At 35.7% G+C, this 20,192-nt stretch overlaps 1 protein-coding gene across 1 annotated transcript in view; it reads left to right on the plus strand.

The window, feature by feature from the left end:
* Window positions 1-1,560: 1,560 nt before the first annotated feature.
* The window catches only part of LOC105392640 (ryanodine receptor), a 170,963-nt gene continuing 152,331 nt past the window's right edge, over window positions 1,561-20,192 (plus strand). Inside the window, exons 1-2 of the mRNA XM_048632203.1 lie at window positions 1,561-1,808; window positions 16,523-16,641. Coding sequence (XP_048488160.1) covers window positions 16,585-16,641 — 57 coding nt within the window. The 5' untranslated portion in view covers window positions 1,561-1,808; window positions 16,523-16,584. The remainder of the gene's footprint in view (window positions 1,809-16,522; window positions 16,642-20,192) is intronic.

Here is a 20,192-nt window from a genome sequence, read left to right on the forward strand (position 1 = left end):
TATGTGCCTTTTAATTCTATTTCTAAAAAATACATAATATTATATAAAGCAGCTCGTTAGAAGAATGCAGTAAATAGTGGCTAAAAAACAACAACAAGCTGAATAGAAAAGAAAAACTCTGCTATTATCGGTCAAAATCATTGACCTACTACACAATACTTGTTACATCAATAATTATATACTTCGATGCTAAGAACAACCGGCTTAGCTACTTATCTAAAAAATAAATGTATTTTCTTTCTTTCTTTAATCGTAGAGATTAAAGGGAGAAGTGCTGCATGTAAAAAAGAGACGCAATTGATTCCTCTATCTATACAGTTTGTTGTGGGTTTACATATGGGGGTTTTTTCTCGATGAAATTACTCGTAGAATCCACTCTTAAAGTTTGTCGGGTCCAAAAAACAACATACCGTATAGACTACAGTTACATTCATAAGTATTTCATCAAGTGATCTTCCCGAAAACAACTTTCGCGAAAGACCAACCACCTGTTTCATAATTTATCAAGCGAAAGTTAAAATACCATCAACATTTATGGAGTAGCTGCTTTAATCGCGAGACGGTTAAGATTTTACTTACATTATGAAAGTTGTTCAGTATTGCGGGTAATCTATTTTTTGTGCCTACATAAATATTTCAGGCGCTTATACTTTTTCATAGTATAACCTGTTAAAAAAACCGAGCTGACTGACTGAATTTCATCCTCTAGGTCTAGGTACATACACAGTGTGATCCTGTAAGCCATGGTGCATATGAAACAGGGTGATAGAGGACATCATTAGCGAAATTCATTTCCTAATCTTTCATCATCACGACCCATCACATCCCCACTGCTGGGGCACGGGTCTACTTCCAATGAAGGAAGGGTTCAAGCCTAGTCCACCACGCTGGCCTAGTGCGGGTTGGTGGACCCCAACACAAGCAAGCTTATGCTGGGAGAGTTGTCGAGTAAGTGGGCAACCCGACTGTCAGATGTTCACTTGATGCCCGAAGGGACTAGGCTTATAACTTTTAACTTTCCCTATTTATAGGTACTTGTTTTTAGATAATAAAATAAACTGAGTTTACCTATAAATAAAGTTCGTTTAATTTTCAAATCTGCTGTTCAAAACTCGAACTATTGGTGATTCTCTATTACAAAACTATATTCACATAAAATTATATTACTGAATGGTAACTGAAGTGATTGAGACTGCAAAAAACTTCAGTCATACGATAATATATTTCATATACGCGAATGTTTGACATTTAAACACCTGTTGTAATGTCGCCGCCTTTATTCCTATAGCTATAGGGAGCATTTTCGTACGCCAAAAATCTGAAGCTGTATGACTAATGAACCCAAAAGCTCATAACATAAAAGCTTTCAGAATCCATCTGAGAATACTGAAAATCAGCAGTTCCACAGCAACTTTATAGCAAAAACTTTTGTTTTTAAGTTTTTTTAAATACTGAAATGCGCAGCATGCAAAGACAATAGCTGAAAGAATGCCATGAAGAGGTTAGATTGAAGTAGGTCTAATTATATTGGGAGATACGACGGGCGCGAGTTCCCAGCAACGTTATTTTTAACCTATAGGCCGGGACGCCACGCGAGGATTCTAAATCCACACAGTCCGGCGAACGGGCGCAATAGAAAATCGAATCTAGTTCGATTTTCATCGATTACGACTGGAAAGGCCACTTATAAAATATTGGTGTTTCAAATATCGAACCCTCGAGTTTTGTGTCAGTGAATATGTGTGAGATGTGTGTGCAGCGATAACCTTTTTGGAATTTTGGATTTCTCTGCGTTTCCGAACGCTAAGGTAAGTGCATACTCCTTTTTTCACGAACTTTTTTTGTAGCAATAAGGATAAGGACTCTTTTCTGGTTAGGATCTTAGAATGCGGAAGTTAGTTGGTGAGCGAAATGAGGTTACAAATCTACTTTCAGGGAGAGGTATTGGCTAAAAATACTCTAAATGTTGGCTTAGCGACTCAATTCGACGGATTTACTAGCTCTGTATTATACTAATGGACAAAGCTTTTAAGCTGGTAGAATGTTCCATGTTCTTCCTACGATTACATAGAATTAAGTAGTCTTCTTCTGCTATGTACATAATATACAAGAGACATATTCCTGTTCTTCTTGGGTGGTCGGTGATAAACACTAGAGTTATAATACTAGATCTTGTCACCATGAAGAAAGTATTGGCCAGTTAGATTAGCGTCAGTCGCTGACTGCCCATGGTGTGATAGACGTATATAAGGAACAGGTGATACGCCACTTAAAGGTCTTTTCATGCACCCCTCAGACTTATTTAAATCTAGGGTTGGAAATGCTCTGAACATACGTACACATAGACACCTTAGGCTGAGTTGTAGAAATAAACTTTACGTTTACGTTTTGACAGTATACGGACAGAAAGAGATAGACGTAAATTTAATGCTGACATTAGCATAAAGTTGCTTTCTGCAACTCGGCATTAGCCACTTCATTAGGTATACACGTTACACGTTGCCTTACCCTCAAGGATCGACACTCATTAGTATTTTGTTTATACTGAATAACTATCTCGAACAGCCAAAGCCCATGACAGTAATGTTACAAATGTATTTGGCCACAATATTTTATGACTCATTAAATCAATGGTCAGGTCAAGTTTGAAATGGTACATTAATTTATAGCTGAATTAATTACGTTACGATGACCTACGCCAATAATGTTATTGAAAACAATCAATGCCAATATATAATACTCGTATCTTTATGTAGGTATACTATACCTACGGTGGATAATTGCAGGTTGGTTGCTTCCATGAGAACAGTATTTAGGTATGTTCCTTGCTTTCATCGATCTAAACTAGGAATTAACATGTAATGCGGGTATACCTACATAGATCGTATCTCTCGGGCTCTTGTGTACCACCCTTGTTCTTGTGGACACCACACGGTTTTATCGTTGAAATGGATGAAAACAGCCAAGGACAGAGTTTTGTGGTGCTCCATCGCTCGGAAGAGGGCTGATGATAATAATAATTAACGAATACTCTTCCCATGACCTTACTCATCCAGCCAATACCTGCTTCTAAGCTCTTTGCTGGAAGACTCCTTATGCTACGTTTGTCTTGTCGTGGTCCCATATTATACCCATATACATTATTTAAGACATATTTATATCACGTCATATATATTTACGGTGCTAACTCTTTCACGTTGACGTGAAACAGCTTAGATGTGACAGAAAATGACTTAATAAGATGCTATGACGCCCTTTCTACCATGGAAATCAAGAAAACGATAATCTGTGCTTTTCCCTATTCCGCTTCACGGTCTCATAAGCAGAACACTCAGATACATGAGTTAAATATGTTGATATTTAACATGACATTTGGTCATAGGGAACAGATGATGTATTTCGATTAGTGTTGCCACGAATAGTGAATTGGCCGAATACCGAATACCGAATATTCGGCGACGCTGCCGGCCGAAGCGCCGAATATTCGGCCGCCGAATATTCGGCGCTACAACCTGTTTTTTTTTGTTCCTGGAACTGCTTTGAAAAGGCGCTACAGATTATATGAGAAATTATAATTATTAGGAGGCAGAATGCTGTGGCAAACGAGTTGAATTTTTATTTGATAATAGTTCGCCTAGATCGGATGGCCGATCCAAGTGGTAATCAGCAAACAGAAAACAATACCCGAACCTTTTCAAATTTGCAAAAACTTATCTTTCTTCACCTGGAAGTAGCGTTTATAGTGAGAGGTTATTTTCTGAGGATGGTTACAATGAAAAGCGCAATTGTGGGCTATCAAAAAATGCTGAAATGCTCGTTTTTATCCAGCACAACTTACTACTGATTAATTTTAAGTAGGGGAGACCGGGGACAAAAGTAACAGTTTGTAGCTTTTGTCTGATTTCTCGTTATTAATAACATTTACGATAAAATAAATATAGTCACATAAAACTTTCGTATTTAGTCTACAAATATTCATTATTACTTCACTGAATGCATCTCGAATTTTAGCATTTCTAAAGCCTCAAAAAAAAAAGGGAAATCGTTACTTTCGACCACATTGTCAGGACGAAAGTAACAAGGCATGGGTCGAAAGTAACAACCCATAAATTCTGCCCAATGTTATAAATACGATTCAAAAGAAAGAACAAAAAAACAATCAAATTATTTAGTTAAGAAAACTTCTTAAAAAACTATCGAAACTAAAAAAAAACTTATGATTTATTGACAAAACAAAAAAAAACTTCTTAATATAAACTGTAAATGAGATCCATCATTTAAACTGACTAACTGATAAGAAGTTGTTTTATTTGTGCCATAATATACAATATTATGACACAAATATCTAAGCAAAACAACTAAAAATAAAAAATAAAATGTGACATGGCAAACTTACGTAAGTAATTCGTTACTTTTGTCCTGCCGCGAGCTGTTACTTTTGTACCCATACCCATTTTTGAAATATCAGGCGACATAACTTTAAAACAGCACGTGTTATCAACAATCTTATAATGAACCAATGAACAAATAGTCATATAGTTCTTGGCATCTTAATTCTACTTAAACACTAAATGAATAAACACCAAAAAACTTACTTTTGGTGTATAAAATCACGAAATGCTCACTAAAACAACCTTGCACCGCGGCACGGGCACGGAAAATGATTTCATGCGCGGGGGGCATCGCATGCTGGCTACCAGCTGTAGCATTGGGGAAGTCCACAGAGTCTTTGTTACTTTCTACCCGCTGTTACTTTTGTCCCCGGTCTCCCCTACTAAAATGTTGTGATTTGGAAATAATTACACAATTTTGATTAAAATAATAAGTCATTTTTACATGATTTACTATTCGGTATTCGGCCCGAATAGTACGCACTATTCGGCCGAATACCGAATACTGAAAAAACTGGCCGAATAGGCCGAATACCGAATAGTTGCCGAATATTCGTGGCATCTCTAATTTCGATACAAATAAATTTATTCACAATTTTATTTTGACCAAGAGTACATTATTTGTACCTAAGTTTTATAAGCGACAGATAGCTAAATTGTTAGCTTACAATATTTATGACCCTGTTATAAGTAGTATAACAGAAGTAGGACCAACTGATACGATAGTTAGTAGTAATACTAATGTAAATTTAAACTGCCATGCACGACAAGAGATGAGCAACTGAGAGTTGTACACCAGAACATTCAGGGGCTTTCTCGCAAACTTCTAATGCTAGAGTTATTTTTATAACAATACGACATAGACATAATTTGTATTACTGAGCATCACCTTAAAAATGATGACATGAATTTTAATGTAAAAAATTACAATGTTATTAGCTCATTTAATAGGAAATCGTTAGACAAAGGAGGATCATTAATATTTGTAAAGAAAAATTTAAAATGTAAGGATAGGAAAGATATTGTAAAATTATCGGTCGAAAGAATAGCTGAACTAGCTTGTGTTGAGATGGACAAGTATATAATTTTAAGCGTGTACAGGCCCCCCTCTTCTGACTATAAAGTATTTGAGAAAGTGATGGAGGATAGTCTTACCATCTTATGTAAGAGCTCAAAACAAGTGGTCGTGGTGGGAGATTTTAATATTGATTTATTAGTTGAGACTTCTATGAAATGTTGTATAATTAATTTGTTCAAGTCATATAATTTAAGTAATGTCTTCCTGGAACCTACCAGAATTACTCCCACCTCAGCCACTTGTATTGACAATATTTACTGTAATTGTGATTTTACTAATCATTCTGTAATCAATTGTTTACCATCCGACCACAGTGGGCAAATTATTACGTTTCCTTGTACTTTTGAACGTAAGTCAGCCACTTTCAAGTTCAGACCAGTAACATCATACAGAATTGATAAGTTTAAATCTCGATTGAACAGTAAACTTGGCTACTGTAGAAGCTCTGAAAGAAATCCCAATGATGCCTTTAAGGAAATATTTCAAGGTTTGTCTCAAGAATTTGAAAACGTGTTCACTAAGAAAGAAGTAGATGTTAATTGTAAACTAAGTCTTAATGACTGGGCAACATCGGGAATTTATAAGAGCAGACGTAAATTATATGATCTCTATGAACAGCGTACATTTACTCATGACGATAACTTTAGAGATTATGTAAAGAAATATACAAAGATATTCAAAGCCGTTTGCCACCAAGCTAAATCAGATTATATAAATAGAAAGATTAAAAACTCTAATAACAAGATTAAAACCGTATGGAATATCATTAATACTGAAACCGGGAAGAATAAACCACGTGATTTAAATTATGAACTTAAAATTAATGATAAAATTGTTTCATCTAGTGAAGAAGTGGCTTCCGTCTTTGAAGATTTTTTCCGTAGTATACCGATAGCTACAACTGAGAACCTTGATTCATCTTGCGCTGAAGCTGAACGTTTGCTAAGAGGGAATGCACCGCCTTGCGATCTCGACTTTCAATTTCATGGTATAAATACACAGACCATAATTACCACTTATAAAGAATTAAATTTAAAAATGACAGAAGATTTATGGGGCATGTCCGTTAAAGTTATTAGTCATGTTATTGATATCCTAGCACCCCATTTGGCTAATCTTTTTAACAGATGCATTGAGGTCGGTGTATTCCCCGATTTGATGAAACTTAGTAAACTAATACCGCTTTTTAAATCTGGTGAGAAAAATGATCCCAATAATTTTAGGCCTGTATCAGTTTTGCCAGTACTGAGTAAAATATTTGAAAAAATTATGCTGCATCAAATGCTTTCGCACTTTAGTATTCACGGCCTTCTCCATAACCAACAGTTCGGTTTCACCAAAGGTCGATCTACAACTGACGCTGGTGTCGCGTTGGTCAAACACATATTTAGTGCTTGGGAGGAACGTCTTGATGCTGTGGGTGTATTTTGCGATCTATCGAAAGCATTTGATTGTGTGGATCATGCCACTCTACTTATGAAACTTAAATATTATGGGCTAACTGGCAAAGCTCTTACATTATTGGAATCATACTTGAGCAACAGAACTCAACTAGTTGACATAAATGGAGTGCGTTCGGCTGGCTGTCCTGTCAGTATGGGTGTTCCCCAAGGCTCGATTTTAGGACCATTCTTGTTTCTTGTATATGTTAACGATTTACCGTTTTTGGTAGATAAATTATGTGAGATAGTACTGTTTGCTGATGATACTTCACTTATATTTAAGTTGAAGCGACAAGAAGTCAATTTTGACAATGCAAACAGTACTCTTTCCATAGTTGCTAATTGGTTCACTGTAAATAATTTAGCTCTTAACTCCAAGAAAACAAAATGTATTAAATTCACTTTGCCTAATGTAAGACAAGTAGAGACATATTTGACATTGAATAACGATAAGCTAGAGTTAGTAAATGAAACGGTATTCCTGGGTATTACAATTGACTCAAAGTTGCAATGGGGACCCCATATTGAGAGGATAGCCGGTAGATTGAGTTCTGCAGCTTATGCGGTTAGAACCATTAGACAGTTAACAGATGTAGATACAGCCAGGCTTGTGTATTTTAGTTATTTTCATAGTGTTATGTCTTACGGAATTCTATTGTGGGGACGAGCGGCTGACATTAATCAAATCTTTGTTCTGCAAAAACGAGCAATTCGAGCCATATATGTATTAGGGTCTAGAATTTCATTAAGAGATACGTTTAAGGAAATAGGTATACTAACTGTTCCATGCCAATATATCTATGAAAATATTATGTATGTTCGTAAAAACTTAAATTCATTTAGTAAAGTAGGAGCCACTCACGGTATTGAGACCAGAAACAAAAATAAGTTGCTTTTCCCCACACTCAGACTTTCGAAAACAAACACATCATTCATGGGGAACTGTATACGTTTTTATAATAAATTATCAAATGAAGCAATAAACCTTACTGAGCAAAAATTTAAGAATTATGTTAAAGCTACATTATGTAGTAAAGCTTACTATAGTATAAATGATTATTTAAACGACAAAAACGCGTGGTCTTGTCCACCTCAGCTAAGGCTATTGAAAAAATGAAATGGATATAGGTACTTAAGTAAAATTGTAGGTACTAGATATAAGTAAAAATTGTAATAGATTATAAGGAAAAAGTTGAAAAGATGCTCGAGGAGTTTCTTTCGCCATTTCTTTCCTTCTCAATGACGGGGCCTTTGTGAAATGGTGGTAGATGACTATCGACAAATAATTGTAAAATTTTACGTCGATTAAACCATTTGAATTTGAATTTGAATTTGACGTGTCCTAAACGCTTTCCTTGCCAAGTTGCCACTCATAGAATATTTCTGTGTGAATCAACCTATGATCATTTGTAAGTTTTATCTGATTCATATTATCTTCTTATACACTCACGAGCAATGAAAAAAGTAATGTTCCAGTGCAGTGACAATAGCACCAAATTACTCCTAAACGGAAAATACCAGATTAATGATGCTGTCTGCAATATTGAAGTACTTACATCTAACAGCACATAAGAATATTACAAACTATAAAAACGTAAATATTTTGGTCAAATTCCAAATAAACTAATTACTTTAAAAAAAATTGTGTAACATTTTGTAAGTGGAACGTTTTCTTTGCTCGTGAATGTGCTTCTACCAGAGCCACCCACGATATCCGGAAAAAACACAACCCGAATCACAACTAGTGGATAAAAATAAACTATTCAGCAAGTGAGAAACTTGGCAAACATATCTAATGAACTTGAAGAGTAAAAGTTTGTCTAGAAGTTTAATTTATAGGTAGACTTTGTGAAGCAAACAGCTTTATGGGGCATTTAAAGAATTTGCTTACCCAATAAGAATGATACGATACGGCTTATTAATCCCTACCGGTAGGCATATAAGCATTGTTTTGCACTGAGTTGCTGGTTTTTGCCCCTACAGTACCTACTTATAAGAGGGTTTTGGCTGTTTTAGATCTACCCGTGGTCCAAATTTTCAAAGTTCAGTCTTAGGTATTTAATAGCAAAAGTGCTTACCTGTTCTGCATCAATGTAAATCACTCACTCTTGATGGCTCGTTGACCCAAAGTGGATCTTGGCCTCCGCTACAAGTTGTTGTTTGCTTGTTGTTGTTTCGTTCATCCTTATTTCAAATAAAAAGTGAAGATATGTCATGAATTACATGAGAAACAAAAAAAATGCCTACCTTTTCACCCGCAATTTCCACGGGAAAGAACAGACTCATAATACACACTTCATACTTATAACACCACTCTAACTCTATTTAAAAACCTAATTAAGTATACTGCAGCTTTCTCCACACCGACACTCCTATCATGTAAGTATGCGCTGCGCAGAAAGCTCAACTTCGTTACTCGGCCCGCGAAAGCTCGCAAAATTCACCGTTAGTCCGTTACCAAAGCTCCTGAAAGCCAGTCGTCGCGCGGCTTTCCCTGAAAACCCTTTGTTTTCTTTGAAATTTACAGCAACTGCATAGTTTTGAATAGTTGTATGTGTACTTTAGTGTGTGCTCAAAGTGTTTAGTTATTGGTAAAAGTGATTAGAAGGTTGTTGTCAGTGTAAAAAGTGTTGTAATGTGTTGGTGGGAGTGATGCAGTGCACACGGGGGTTAACAAAGTGTTTGCATTCGGATTAATTGTGCGGAAGTTTTATACAGGTTGTTGTTTTTTTCATACTTATATTTTTATACAGGTGTTAAAATTTAAATTGAACCCTAAAAATCTGCACATAGCTCTTTATAGTAAACTAATTTTGTTGCATTTTTTTTTAATTAGGTATCTATTTAAAATTAAAAGGCCAAGTTAACAATATACACTTCAAATCTAAAGAGGCCACAGGCACAAAAACTTACAGCCTTCTTTTTTCGGTGTAACGTTAACAAGAAAATGTAGTAAGAGAGAAAGAACATTGACACTGAATGTAATCTGTAGGCATAAAGTAGACCACTGAAAGAGTTTGTTATTCCTTTTGTTTGTTCCCTGAATCACTGTGCCTCAGAGGGAAATGAGAAAATATATTCCATTTACATTGAGAGCCAAGTGGTTAGACGCTATCTGTTGTGCCAGGAGACCCGAGTTCTATTCCCGCCTGGGATTAATAGCTTTATGGCCAAATGTGTTTTCATGTCATATGAGCTGATGATGTTGAGATGATGAATTTATGATTTGCATTGACTTTAATAATACAATCCATATCCATAGCATTTCACCTAGGTTTCATGCAGAAAATTTGCCTCAATCAAACAAACAATATACAATGACCAAACTCATAACACCTCTCTTTTTCCGTATAGATACAAATGGCAATTCCCCACTGCTCTGAACAAACTGAAAAGCTGTTGATCCATGTTTAGCCATTCTAATAAAATTCAAGGGCAGGCCAAGAGGTTTACTCTATCTTTGCAAAAAAAACAAACAAAGAAAGCTGCCAAGCAATCGGTACGTGCGTACGTATAATACAACAACCTTTCATCCAGTCGAAGGTTGGCTGGAAGAAATTGCTTTTTGGCAATAAGCCCGCCTTCGTATACTTTTGTGTTTTTTGATTTGTAACTGTTCTCTTTTATGTTTGCTTGTGTATGTGTACAATAAAGTGTATAAATAATAAATAATATAACGACATAGAGTCTTTATTAGCGCAGTACTGCCCCTAAACGTGGTTTGTAATGGTAGAGTGACCCCCTGGACGGCCAACACTTTATATTCCAGCTCAAACTCGGCCACTTGGGCTCAATAGAATGTCTGCAGTAAGTGCCCTTAGAGAGAGCCAAGTTTAGTGAAAACAGTAAACGTAAATGACATTTACTCAGCTTTAATAAGTACCATGTACCCACTTCACTTTTACATGGGACGTTACACGGTTGCGTTGATATAAAGCGAGAAACTCACTTATAAAATTCTACCCTGTCTAGGAAAGTGTCTATGTAAATTGTTAAGCTAATTATTATCGGGGAATTATAAAACGAGCGAACAAAAAAAAACTTTGCGACTGATGATGACATACTGTTTTAATAACTTGAGCGGTATGAATTTGAGTAAGCGAAAAATTAACTAAACTGACGACGAATATTGATTTATAATAAAATCCAGAACGAGCTTACAAAAAGTGGACTGTGATAAATCCATTTCAGATATTAAAATTTTATCCGAGCGACTTAATTACTAAGTGAGCGACTGAAAATACAGAGAGGGCAACTTCAATATTAGGATATATTCGATTTTTCTAAGTGAGGTTATACTTAGCGAACTACTAAAAAGTTCACTTTGAGCAAAGTTTTGTATGCTGCTTTATTAATGATTATTGGTTACTGATATTCTATTTGAGGCCTTATGTTTTTTATTTTGATACGCTTTTTAATGAAAACTACAGATTTTTAAATGCACTGGCAAAAAGGATCGTGCAACTGTCCCGAATTTTTCAATAGATATGTATGCAAACACGTTTTGGGGCTAGCAATTCGGCTCAAACTAACAACACCACCACTGGTAGCAAAAATGATACCCATTGGACAAAAAAGAAAACGAGGCCGCCCAATAAGTCCAAGCCCGCACTTATTTACCAGTGACGATGAGTAGTAGGGCTCCTCATACCTATCAATGTTTCTTAGCATTAATAAGAAGTTTTTTTTTAGTTGACTAAAGCGTCTTATTTTAATTTTTGTTCATTTTATTGAAATAAATGCATGCATATTACTTTATTTTTATGGAGTACATTGTTTTATTTAATTACCCTTATATTTCAATAATAAAATTTCTCAACTAATAGAATAGTGTTTCTTCAAATAGTTATTTCATATTATTTTTATTTTTTAAACGTGAGCTCATTATACTCTGCTCATTAGTGTATTTTTCAAAGTGGTTTTTGTATTCGAAACACTTCATTTAAGATAAAATGCCGCTCAGTATAAAAAATACATTTGCCAAATATTGAAAAAAATGCAGGACGTAACGTTGACACTCAAACAAATATTAGGTCGCTCAAATATTATGAAGCTGCTCATTTTGTATTTTAAGTAACTCAAATTAATGTTTGTAAGTTGCTGTTCTGTTGATTTCTCGTCACTCGCAGTCAGTCGCTCACTTAGTAATTCTATAACCCAAATTAATTAATTTTGACACTTAGAACTGTAATTTACAGTCACTCGTTTTATTGCTACCCATTATTATCTTAGCTCTTTAAGAAATGGTAAATAAATTGACCAAATTTCCGATTTTGATTTTGATTTTTTCTTTATTTATTTATGTATAATATATCTGTTCCAGTGAGCTTCGCTTCGCCTTAAAAAGTATTCCCGTGGGAATACCGAGATGAAAAGTAGCCTATGTTCTTTCTCAAGGTCTAGACCATCTGTGTACCAAATTTCATTCAAATCCGTTCAGTAGTTTTGGCGTGAAAAATATAAGTTAGGATTAGGATACAATGAATGCTATGATTCCGAATATTGTAATATTTTTAATAAGTGCTGGAATAACAGCACAGATAATAAACCTTTGTTTAGACACACCGCACTTTCCCAGTTTAACTTAAACTGGGGTTGCGGAGTGAATTATTTACCATTCTATCCATCGCCCATCCAGAAGTGGGCTGGCCCTAAATAATAGAGGCCGGTGGCAGGTGCATGGGATACGGAACCTAAATGGAGGCCAAGAGTAACTAACTGCCGTACGAGTACCAATATACAGGGTGTAAAAGTTATAAACAGTAAAGTCTCAGTGTGACCAGTAGTCAAAGTGAACAATTATACAAATACTTACATGCAGATTACTTTGAATAGGGGTCAAAATGAAAGATTTTTATACAATTTACTTCGATTTTGCATTATACCCATTTAGGTATAGATTAAGTCCTAAGGCCGATCATCTTCATCCAGCCATCACTGGAAAATTATAATTCAAGCGATGAATTAATCGTAAAATAATTTTGTACTTACCTATACAATGCGTACATGTATATTTGTTGAAGTAATCTTATGCCTTGTTAACGCCTCTGCAATGCTACTCGAGAAATCCTTTGGGTGTTGCGAGTTGGATAAAGCTGTATAGGCTTCTAAATGATTATGTTTTAACTTTAAGTTGCGTCGTTCTTTTTCAATCTGTAAACTCTGACTATTTATGTTTCAGTGAAAGTAACAATTAAACGCCTCGCCTGTAATAATAAAATCAATAAATTGGAAATATCCATTACTTATAACGTTACAACCAGAGTTAGCTGTAATATATAATAATAACACATCTTCAAAAGAAAAGTTCTTACATAATTTATTATTTCAGTTCGATTTACGTCTATCCGTATCGGGGTGCCACTGTAGCATACGAGTAACAAAGTTTAGGAGCGAAGCTGCGCTAACCACGACTCTATAGGCTTTACCACAAAAACTTAGACAGTATTTAACAGGTGTTTAGCGCTGTCAAACACCTACAAAATCTGTCAAATTTCGTTTTAAACACTCGTTCAAGAGTATTTAAAGTTTTTTGAGATAGTAGAGTATCTATTTTTATTTAATGTACCAAATACCAATTGCTTGACAGCTCTCGTTCCTTCACTCTTTTGTAAAGATAAAGTAATCAGTAATGCTACGACGCGTAGCAGACCTTGCTACGACGTCGTAGCCTCGTAGTCATATCTTAATATATATTTTTTAATTTTAGCTTTTCAAATTCCTTCCGATTCATTTAAATACACTCACGGGCAATGAAAAAGTTCCACTCACAAAACGCCGACACCAAACGACCTCAATTTTTACATTTCATTTAAAATTTGAACAAAATATTACCGCATTTAGTTGGTTATATCCTGATGCTCTGTTAAATGTACTTCAATGTTGCAGAAGGCGTCATTAAGCTAGCCTTTTCAGTTCAGGTCTATTTAGGTTAATTTTGTGCTTTTGTTAGTGGAACCTATTCATTGCCCGTGAATGTAGTTTTAACTTGGTGACATAATTGAAGTTTACCATTCCACTTTAATCATATTTGCACTTGTTACAGTAAAGTTCATAACAACTCTCTTTTACCGCAGGGGTCAAAAACGAAACGGGTTAAAGGCCTTCCCTTACTTAGCAAATACAAGGCCTTATGTATATTGAGTGTCGTGACCTAAGTGCCACAAGGCTTATGTATAACTAGCTAACTACATTATACAACACTTTACACTATATTCTATGTATATTAACTACATTATACAACACTATATATGTATGAATAGGTTGCAGAGGTCAGAAACTGTATGCAAATCGCTGCGTCTTAATTTTATGCATGACTTACTATTCTAGTAGATTAATTTCTCTTGTACTTATTTGAAATTGATTCTCACTAGAGATAATATGCATGAAGCATTATTAATTTAATATGTGTGCATAATTTCTTACTAAACATGAAACTGATGTTTCATTCATTCTTACTTTTAATTTTATAAATCTGCTTAGATAAAGAATACACTGAATATAGCTGTTTTGCTAACAAAACATACACATGCAGGCAGTAACAGTTAGCGTCAATTCACACGTACCACAACCACACCACGTCGCAGCGACATAATGTGGTCAAGCTGTGGTTGCGTTGTGGCAGCGACAAAATGTCGATGTGGTTGCGTTGTCGCTGTCATTGCGATGTGGTAACCACGTCGTCGTGTGCAGTTAATACGGAGAACAGGTTGCCGCGGTGCCGCCGCCGCGTGGCGGCGTTGCCGTTGCGATGTGGTTAGTTGTGGTTGCGATGTGGTTGCGATGTGGTCGTATTACACAGGTGGTCGATAACAACGGCAAAATGTGGCACGTGTGAATTGGATTATTCATTGTCAATACAAAATATACGCCCGACCACACCGCGTGGTTGTGGTGTGGTTGTCGCTGTGGTGTGGTTGTGGTACGTCTGAATTGACCCTTATAGACCTCCTGCAAGACTGAAAGGTTGTCACCGTAATATCCAAGCTTGACAAGCAGTTTAGAGATATCGCACAACACAATAACTCACACTAAGTACAACTTAAAGTAACTCGGGGTAAATTTATCAGTCTCTTGGTTATTCTCGTTATAGGTATCGTGGGAATCATCCATCAAATAATAGCGCCCAAGTGAACATATTTACCTATATTAGGTATGTTTATTCTCTTACATTCGATTTCCATTAGACAACCGTATCTCGTAGGTACTTCTAAAGGTTGAAGCAATATACAGGGTGTTGCAAAAAAGGTATTAAGGGTAATTTCCAAAACTCGTAGAACAAAAGTTGTTCAGAATGACCCCCTGACTCACTCACTTTCGGCTTAGTATACCCTTTTTGCAACACCCTGTAGGTAAAGGCGCATATTTAATAGTCGTTTCGTTATTCATACGATAACTGATTTGTTCTACTAACTGCTGTATGAATTAACCTTAAAGTTTGTTTTTACTATCAGATACTAAATCGACAGATTCTGAACGGTTCATCAACAGTCGACTGTCCAGCGTTTAAGTGACGTATCGTAGATAGTATTAGCGGGACAATCGACTGTTGATGAACTGTTCAGAATGTGTCAATTTAGTACCTATCTGAGATTAAAAAACAGACTTTAAGCAATAGCTGACTACAAGCCGACGAGCCCTTATCCTTACTAATATTATAAATGGGAAAGTAACTGTGTCTGTCTGTTACTCTGTCACGATAAAACTACTGAACGGATTTGAATACACACACACACACGGTCTAGACCCTGAGAAAGAACATAGGCTACTTTTTATCGCGGAATTCCCACGGGAAAACTTCAAGGCGAAGCAAAGCTCGCGGGAACAGCTAGTTGTCTAATAAAGCGACCATTATTTTCGTAGTCATCGTCGTAAAATGTAAACGATCCATAGATTAAACAAATGACGTGCGGTGTAAACGCTTGCGGGTAAGTATAGGAACTCAATTGGAAATTATTGCAGCTGACTGTAAATTACTGTCGCTATGTCTCAGAATAATAACGCTGTCCTATTTCGAAACTTACCCGTTTAAGGGCAAAGTGTAGGTTTTTGTACCGAGTTAGTACGCAGAAGTAAACGTAAATATTAAAAGATGGGGATGTAAGTCTTTTAACAAAATTTGTTAAACCACTTTTGGACTTCGGTGAAATTATTTATATAGATAGCTAATATAGCTATCATATTATTTATTTGGATACACATATAATAGTCAAGACAAAAATATTTGAGATAAGTGATCGAATTTATTTACAACATCTTCTGGAACCATGTAGGTACTTTAGAGTGTGGCACATTTATAAAATAGTTTACATAATTGCTGTACCTACATCGTACAAAATTTGTGTAGTTAAACTAGTTAGTAATTATAAATAGAGGGACCATTTAATGTGAATGATGATAGTTTTTATTTATTTCTGAAATAGTTTATGTTTACTTTTAATTTATATTTATTTTTAACTAGGTGCATAACACATTGACTTATAAATAAGTGAAAAATGTTGATTATGGCTGACACTGTAGCAAGCACTGAACATAACACATATGATGATAGTTATATAGTATTTTAACATATTTATATTTCTTTCTAATGTGATAATTTTCTCTATTTCCAGATATGCATATCAAGAGGAATGCTGTGAAAATAAGACAAGCTTGATAGTTATAAAAATACAAAATGGCGGAAGCGGAAGGGGGCGCGAGCGAGCAGGATGATGTTTCATTCCTTCGCACGGTGAGTTCAACTTTTTTAATTAAAAAAATAATTGACCGTTTTGGTATGTGGAATTGGCCCAGTGATGAACTCGTTAAAATTACAGGGTGGTATTTGTAACTTGCTGAAAATATGTATGTAGGTAGGTAAGGTACATTTTCAGATGCTTGCTTACATCTTAAATTATAAATGTAATCTCCTTGGTTCGATTCCCAACTTATCATAAGGTGGCCTAATGCGTATTAAATAAAACTGAATAATAATAAAAAACATACTGTCCAAAACATAATATTTAAAGGGAGTGACACTATGAGTTTTTTCCATAAAAAATCCTTTTGTCCAGCAGGCATTGTAAAAAAGTGTCTAATTTTTCGGAGATTTTCTTTGTATCTCAGTGATAGCACATTGTTCCTAGTTCCTATGTCTTTACTATACTACTCAATACTGAAAGTAATTTGTAAGCACATCTTTAAATACTTATGCTTGTAAATTTATTTTCTTAGTCATTAGAATAAGATCAATTAGTAAGAATGCGTCTCCCACGTCCAAGTCTATATTGAGTAACGTTTGACCTAAAATCTGAGAGTTGGCACAAAAATAGCGGCCGGCGTCCAGGCAAGAGAATAAACTGCCTAAACGGTAGAAGCATAATATTTGTGACTGTGTTAGATTATAGTAATCTGGATTATAGTAACTTTGCCGAAGTTCAAATCTCCGAGAGACCCGACAGTAGATATTGGAGTCGATTTTGAAAGCACAAAATTTAATTTTAGCTAGGTAACTAGGTATCGCTGAGTTGCAGAAAGGCACTTTAAGCTAATTTCGGCATTAGATCTATGTCTGTCTCTTTCTGTCCATATACTGTCAAAGGAAGGCAGGTATACATGTGGGACCAGGCGGTGGAAATGAAAACCAAAAGTATTTAAACACTGAATCACATTTATTTCAGTTAATACATCTTTTAATACAATTTATATTTGAGCACACTACATTTTGCTAATCCTCCATTCGTCCCAGTCAAACTTCCTTTCATAGACAATCAATGTTTTCTTTCTTTCTTCACACACTCTGTTCATCCAAATAATAATAAATGATTTTTTTTTTTTTTCAATCTATAATAAATGATAATGTTCCATTCCTACAACTCGGCCATCCTGCTTGCATGCTGCTCTCAGCATGTGCATTTAAAACTACTTAAATAAACAAACAACAAACTCAAATAAATAAACAACATAAATTAACACCTTAACTAATAATAATAAACAAATACGGCATTACACCTTCAACACACACATTCGTCATCATTCGTTCATCACTTTCATCTTTCTTTCTCCGAATATCACTTCCTTTCTTTTCTTCCTTCTTGTCTTCTTTCTTATCACCTTCTTTTCCTTCTTTCTTTTCATCTTTTTTATCTCGTGTATCGCTTCTCTTCTTATCTTTCTTCTACTCGGTAAAACTTGATTTATAAACTTTATCATCTTCCTTGTATTTCTTCTTGTCACCGACACCAGAGTATTAGAATCTTCTGAGTAACTTCCTTGAATTATACCCTCTCTCAACCATTCTGCTACTTCTTCCTCCACTAACTTCTGTTCCATCGTTGATATACGCGTTGGCCACTGTGCTTCAGGGATATCATCTTTGAGATTAACCTTCATATCGATTGGTTCATCTCTCATTGTCTTCATTTCATCGTCTCTTTTTACAATATATACATCGTCTACAATAAGGTTAACGTCATTTCCGTTATCTATCAACATATTTACAGATTTTTCACAAATATCTATCTTTTCCTCCTTTTCATTCTGTAAACCTTGTTTGTTTACAACTTCTTGATAGTTGCTGTTTGACATTGTCATTTCTTGGCTGTCACTCAGTTCTTCTTCGCATGATTCGTGTCTATGGCTGTCATTTTCTGCTTCTGGGTATCTATGCTTGTATTGCTCGTGCATTTCCTTGCTATTTAATGCATCAGGAAATTCGTTTTGTAAGGCGGCATTTAGTTCTTCAAATGTTTTGTGCGTCTCCTCCGATCTTAGCCACAACTGAGCCGTACCAACGAGCGATTGTCGAGCGACAATGAGTTTCTGCCGGGCACTCCATCCGAATATCTCGGCATTATCTTCAATATCGGTGGCCCACTTCGCCGAAGAATACGTCGTATCTTCTCCACTGAATTTTGTAATTCCACAGAATTTGTCGTTGGACACCATGCTGCCAAGCATCGCGTTACTTCTTCCGTCGTTTCTTGTTTGCGTCGTCATTTTTCGTCTTCTTCTTCTTATATTCTTCTTATATTTAGTGACCAATCACTTTTTCAACTTTTATTTTATTTCGTCGTAGGTTTTTGATTTCCGTCTTTAATGGCCGTCGTCGTCCTGTGTGCTCATCATCATCACGCGTCGTTTTTTTTTGCATTTCCACGCTCGATCCCGACGAGCCCCCAAAATTGTGGGACCAGGCGGTGGAAATGAAAACCAAAAGTATTTAAACACTGAATCACATTTATTTCAGTTAATACATCTTTTAATACAATTTATATTTGAGCACACTACATTTTGCTAATCACAGAGTACATTAATTATTCTGAGAATAGAGCTATCAGTCACACGATGATATCAGCGCCAGCTGTAGATGTGCCCAGGAACTAAATTTCATATATGTATATATAGCACTAATGGTAATACATAGGTATTTTGATTTATTTCTAGCTATTTGTATCTATTAAATACCTACGTGAATAAAATAACGGGGATAAATTAATACATCAGGATAAGGTTTTCGACATTTATTTCTTTTTTTATAATACTCCACACATAACATTCCACCAATAGCATTGGTCCATTTTCTGAATCTTCCAGCATCCTTATCAGGATTGGGGAACCTATGTAAGGTACTGGTGGTTTCACCTGCAATAAAAACATTTATATTTAACCAGCATGACGGAGAGCCGTGGTGGCGTAATGGATACGGCCTCGTCCTCTCAATCGAGAGGCTGTGGGTTCAAATCCTGGCCTGTACCAATGATATGGAGTTCATAGTTTAATGCCGCGCGGGATACTGGTTTCTACTCTTGGTTTCGCTTGAGCGTCGATGAACTACGAACGCGATCCATTACGGTATCGCCGAGTTGCTATGAATACGGTATCAGGTCCATTCTTTTGGCAACCGAGTTGTACATAGCTTGATAAGCCGCCACTAAGCACCAATCCTTCAGCTAGATTACATCAAACTTAATTTTACGACGGTAGACACAACACTCGTCCAAAGTCGGAACATTAATTAGTGAATATAGGTACTTACGTTTTTGATTCTGGTCACAACCAGGAATAAAACACTTATGTTTCGACGCCATAGTACAAAATCCAAATCAAAAGGCAAATCAAGGTCAATTATAGTACTCGCAAAGGTCAGAAGGTGAGGAGGCAAATCAGAGTCCACGAAAAAGCTAGAGTTGTCGATAAAATCACAAAAATCCGAAAAAGTTATTCGTATTATGGCGGCCGTAATAACAAATAACGTTCCGTATTATGCACACATTGCGTGAATGACATACACACTGAAATATT

Source organism: Plutella xylostella, chromosome 31 (assembly GCF_932276165.1).
Source record: "Plutella xylostella chromosome 31, ilPluXylo3.1, whole genome shotgun sequence".
Lineage (NCBI taxonomy): Eukaryota > Metazoa > Arthropoda > Insecta > Lepidoptera > Plutellidae > Plutella > Plutella xylostella.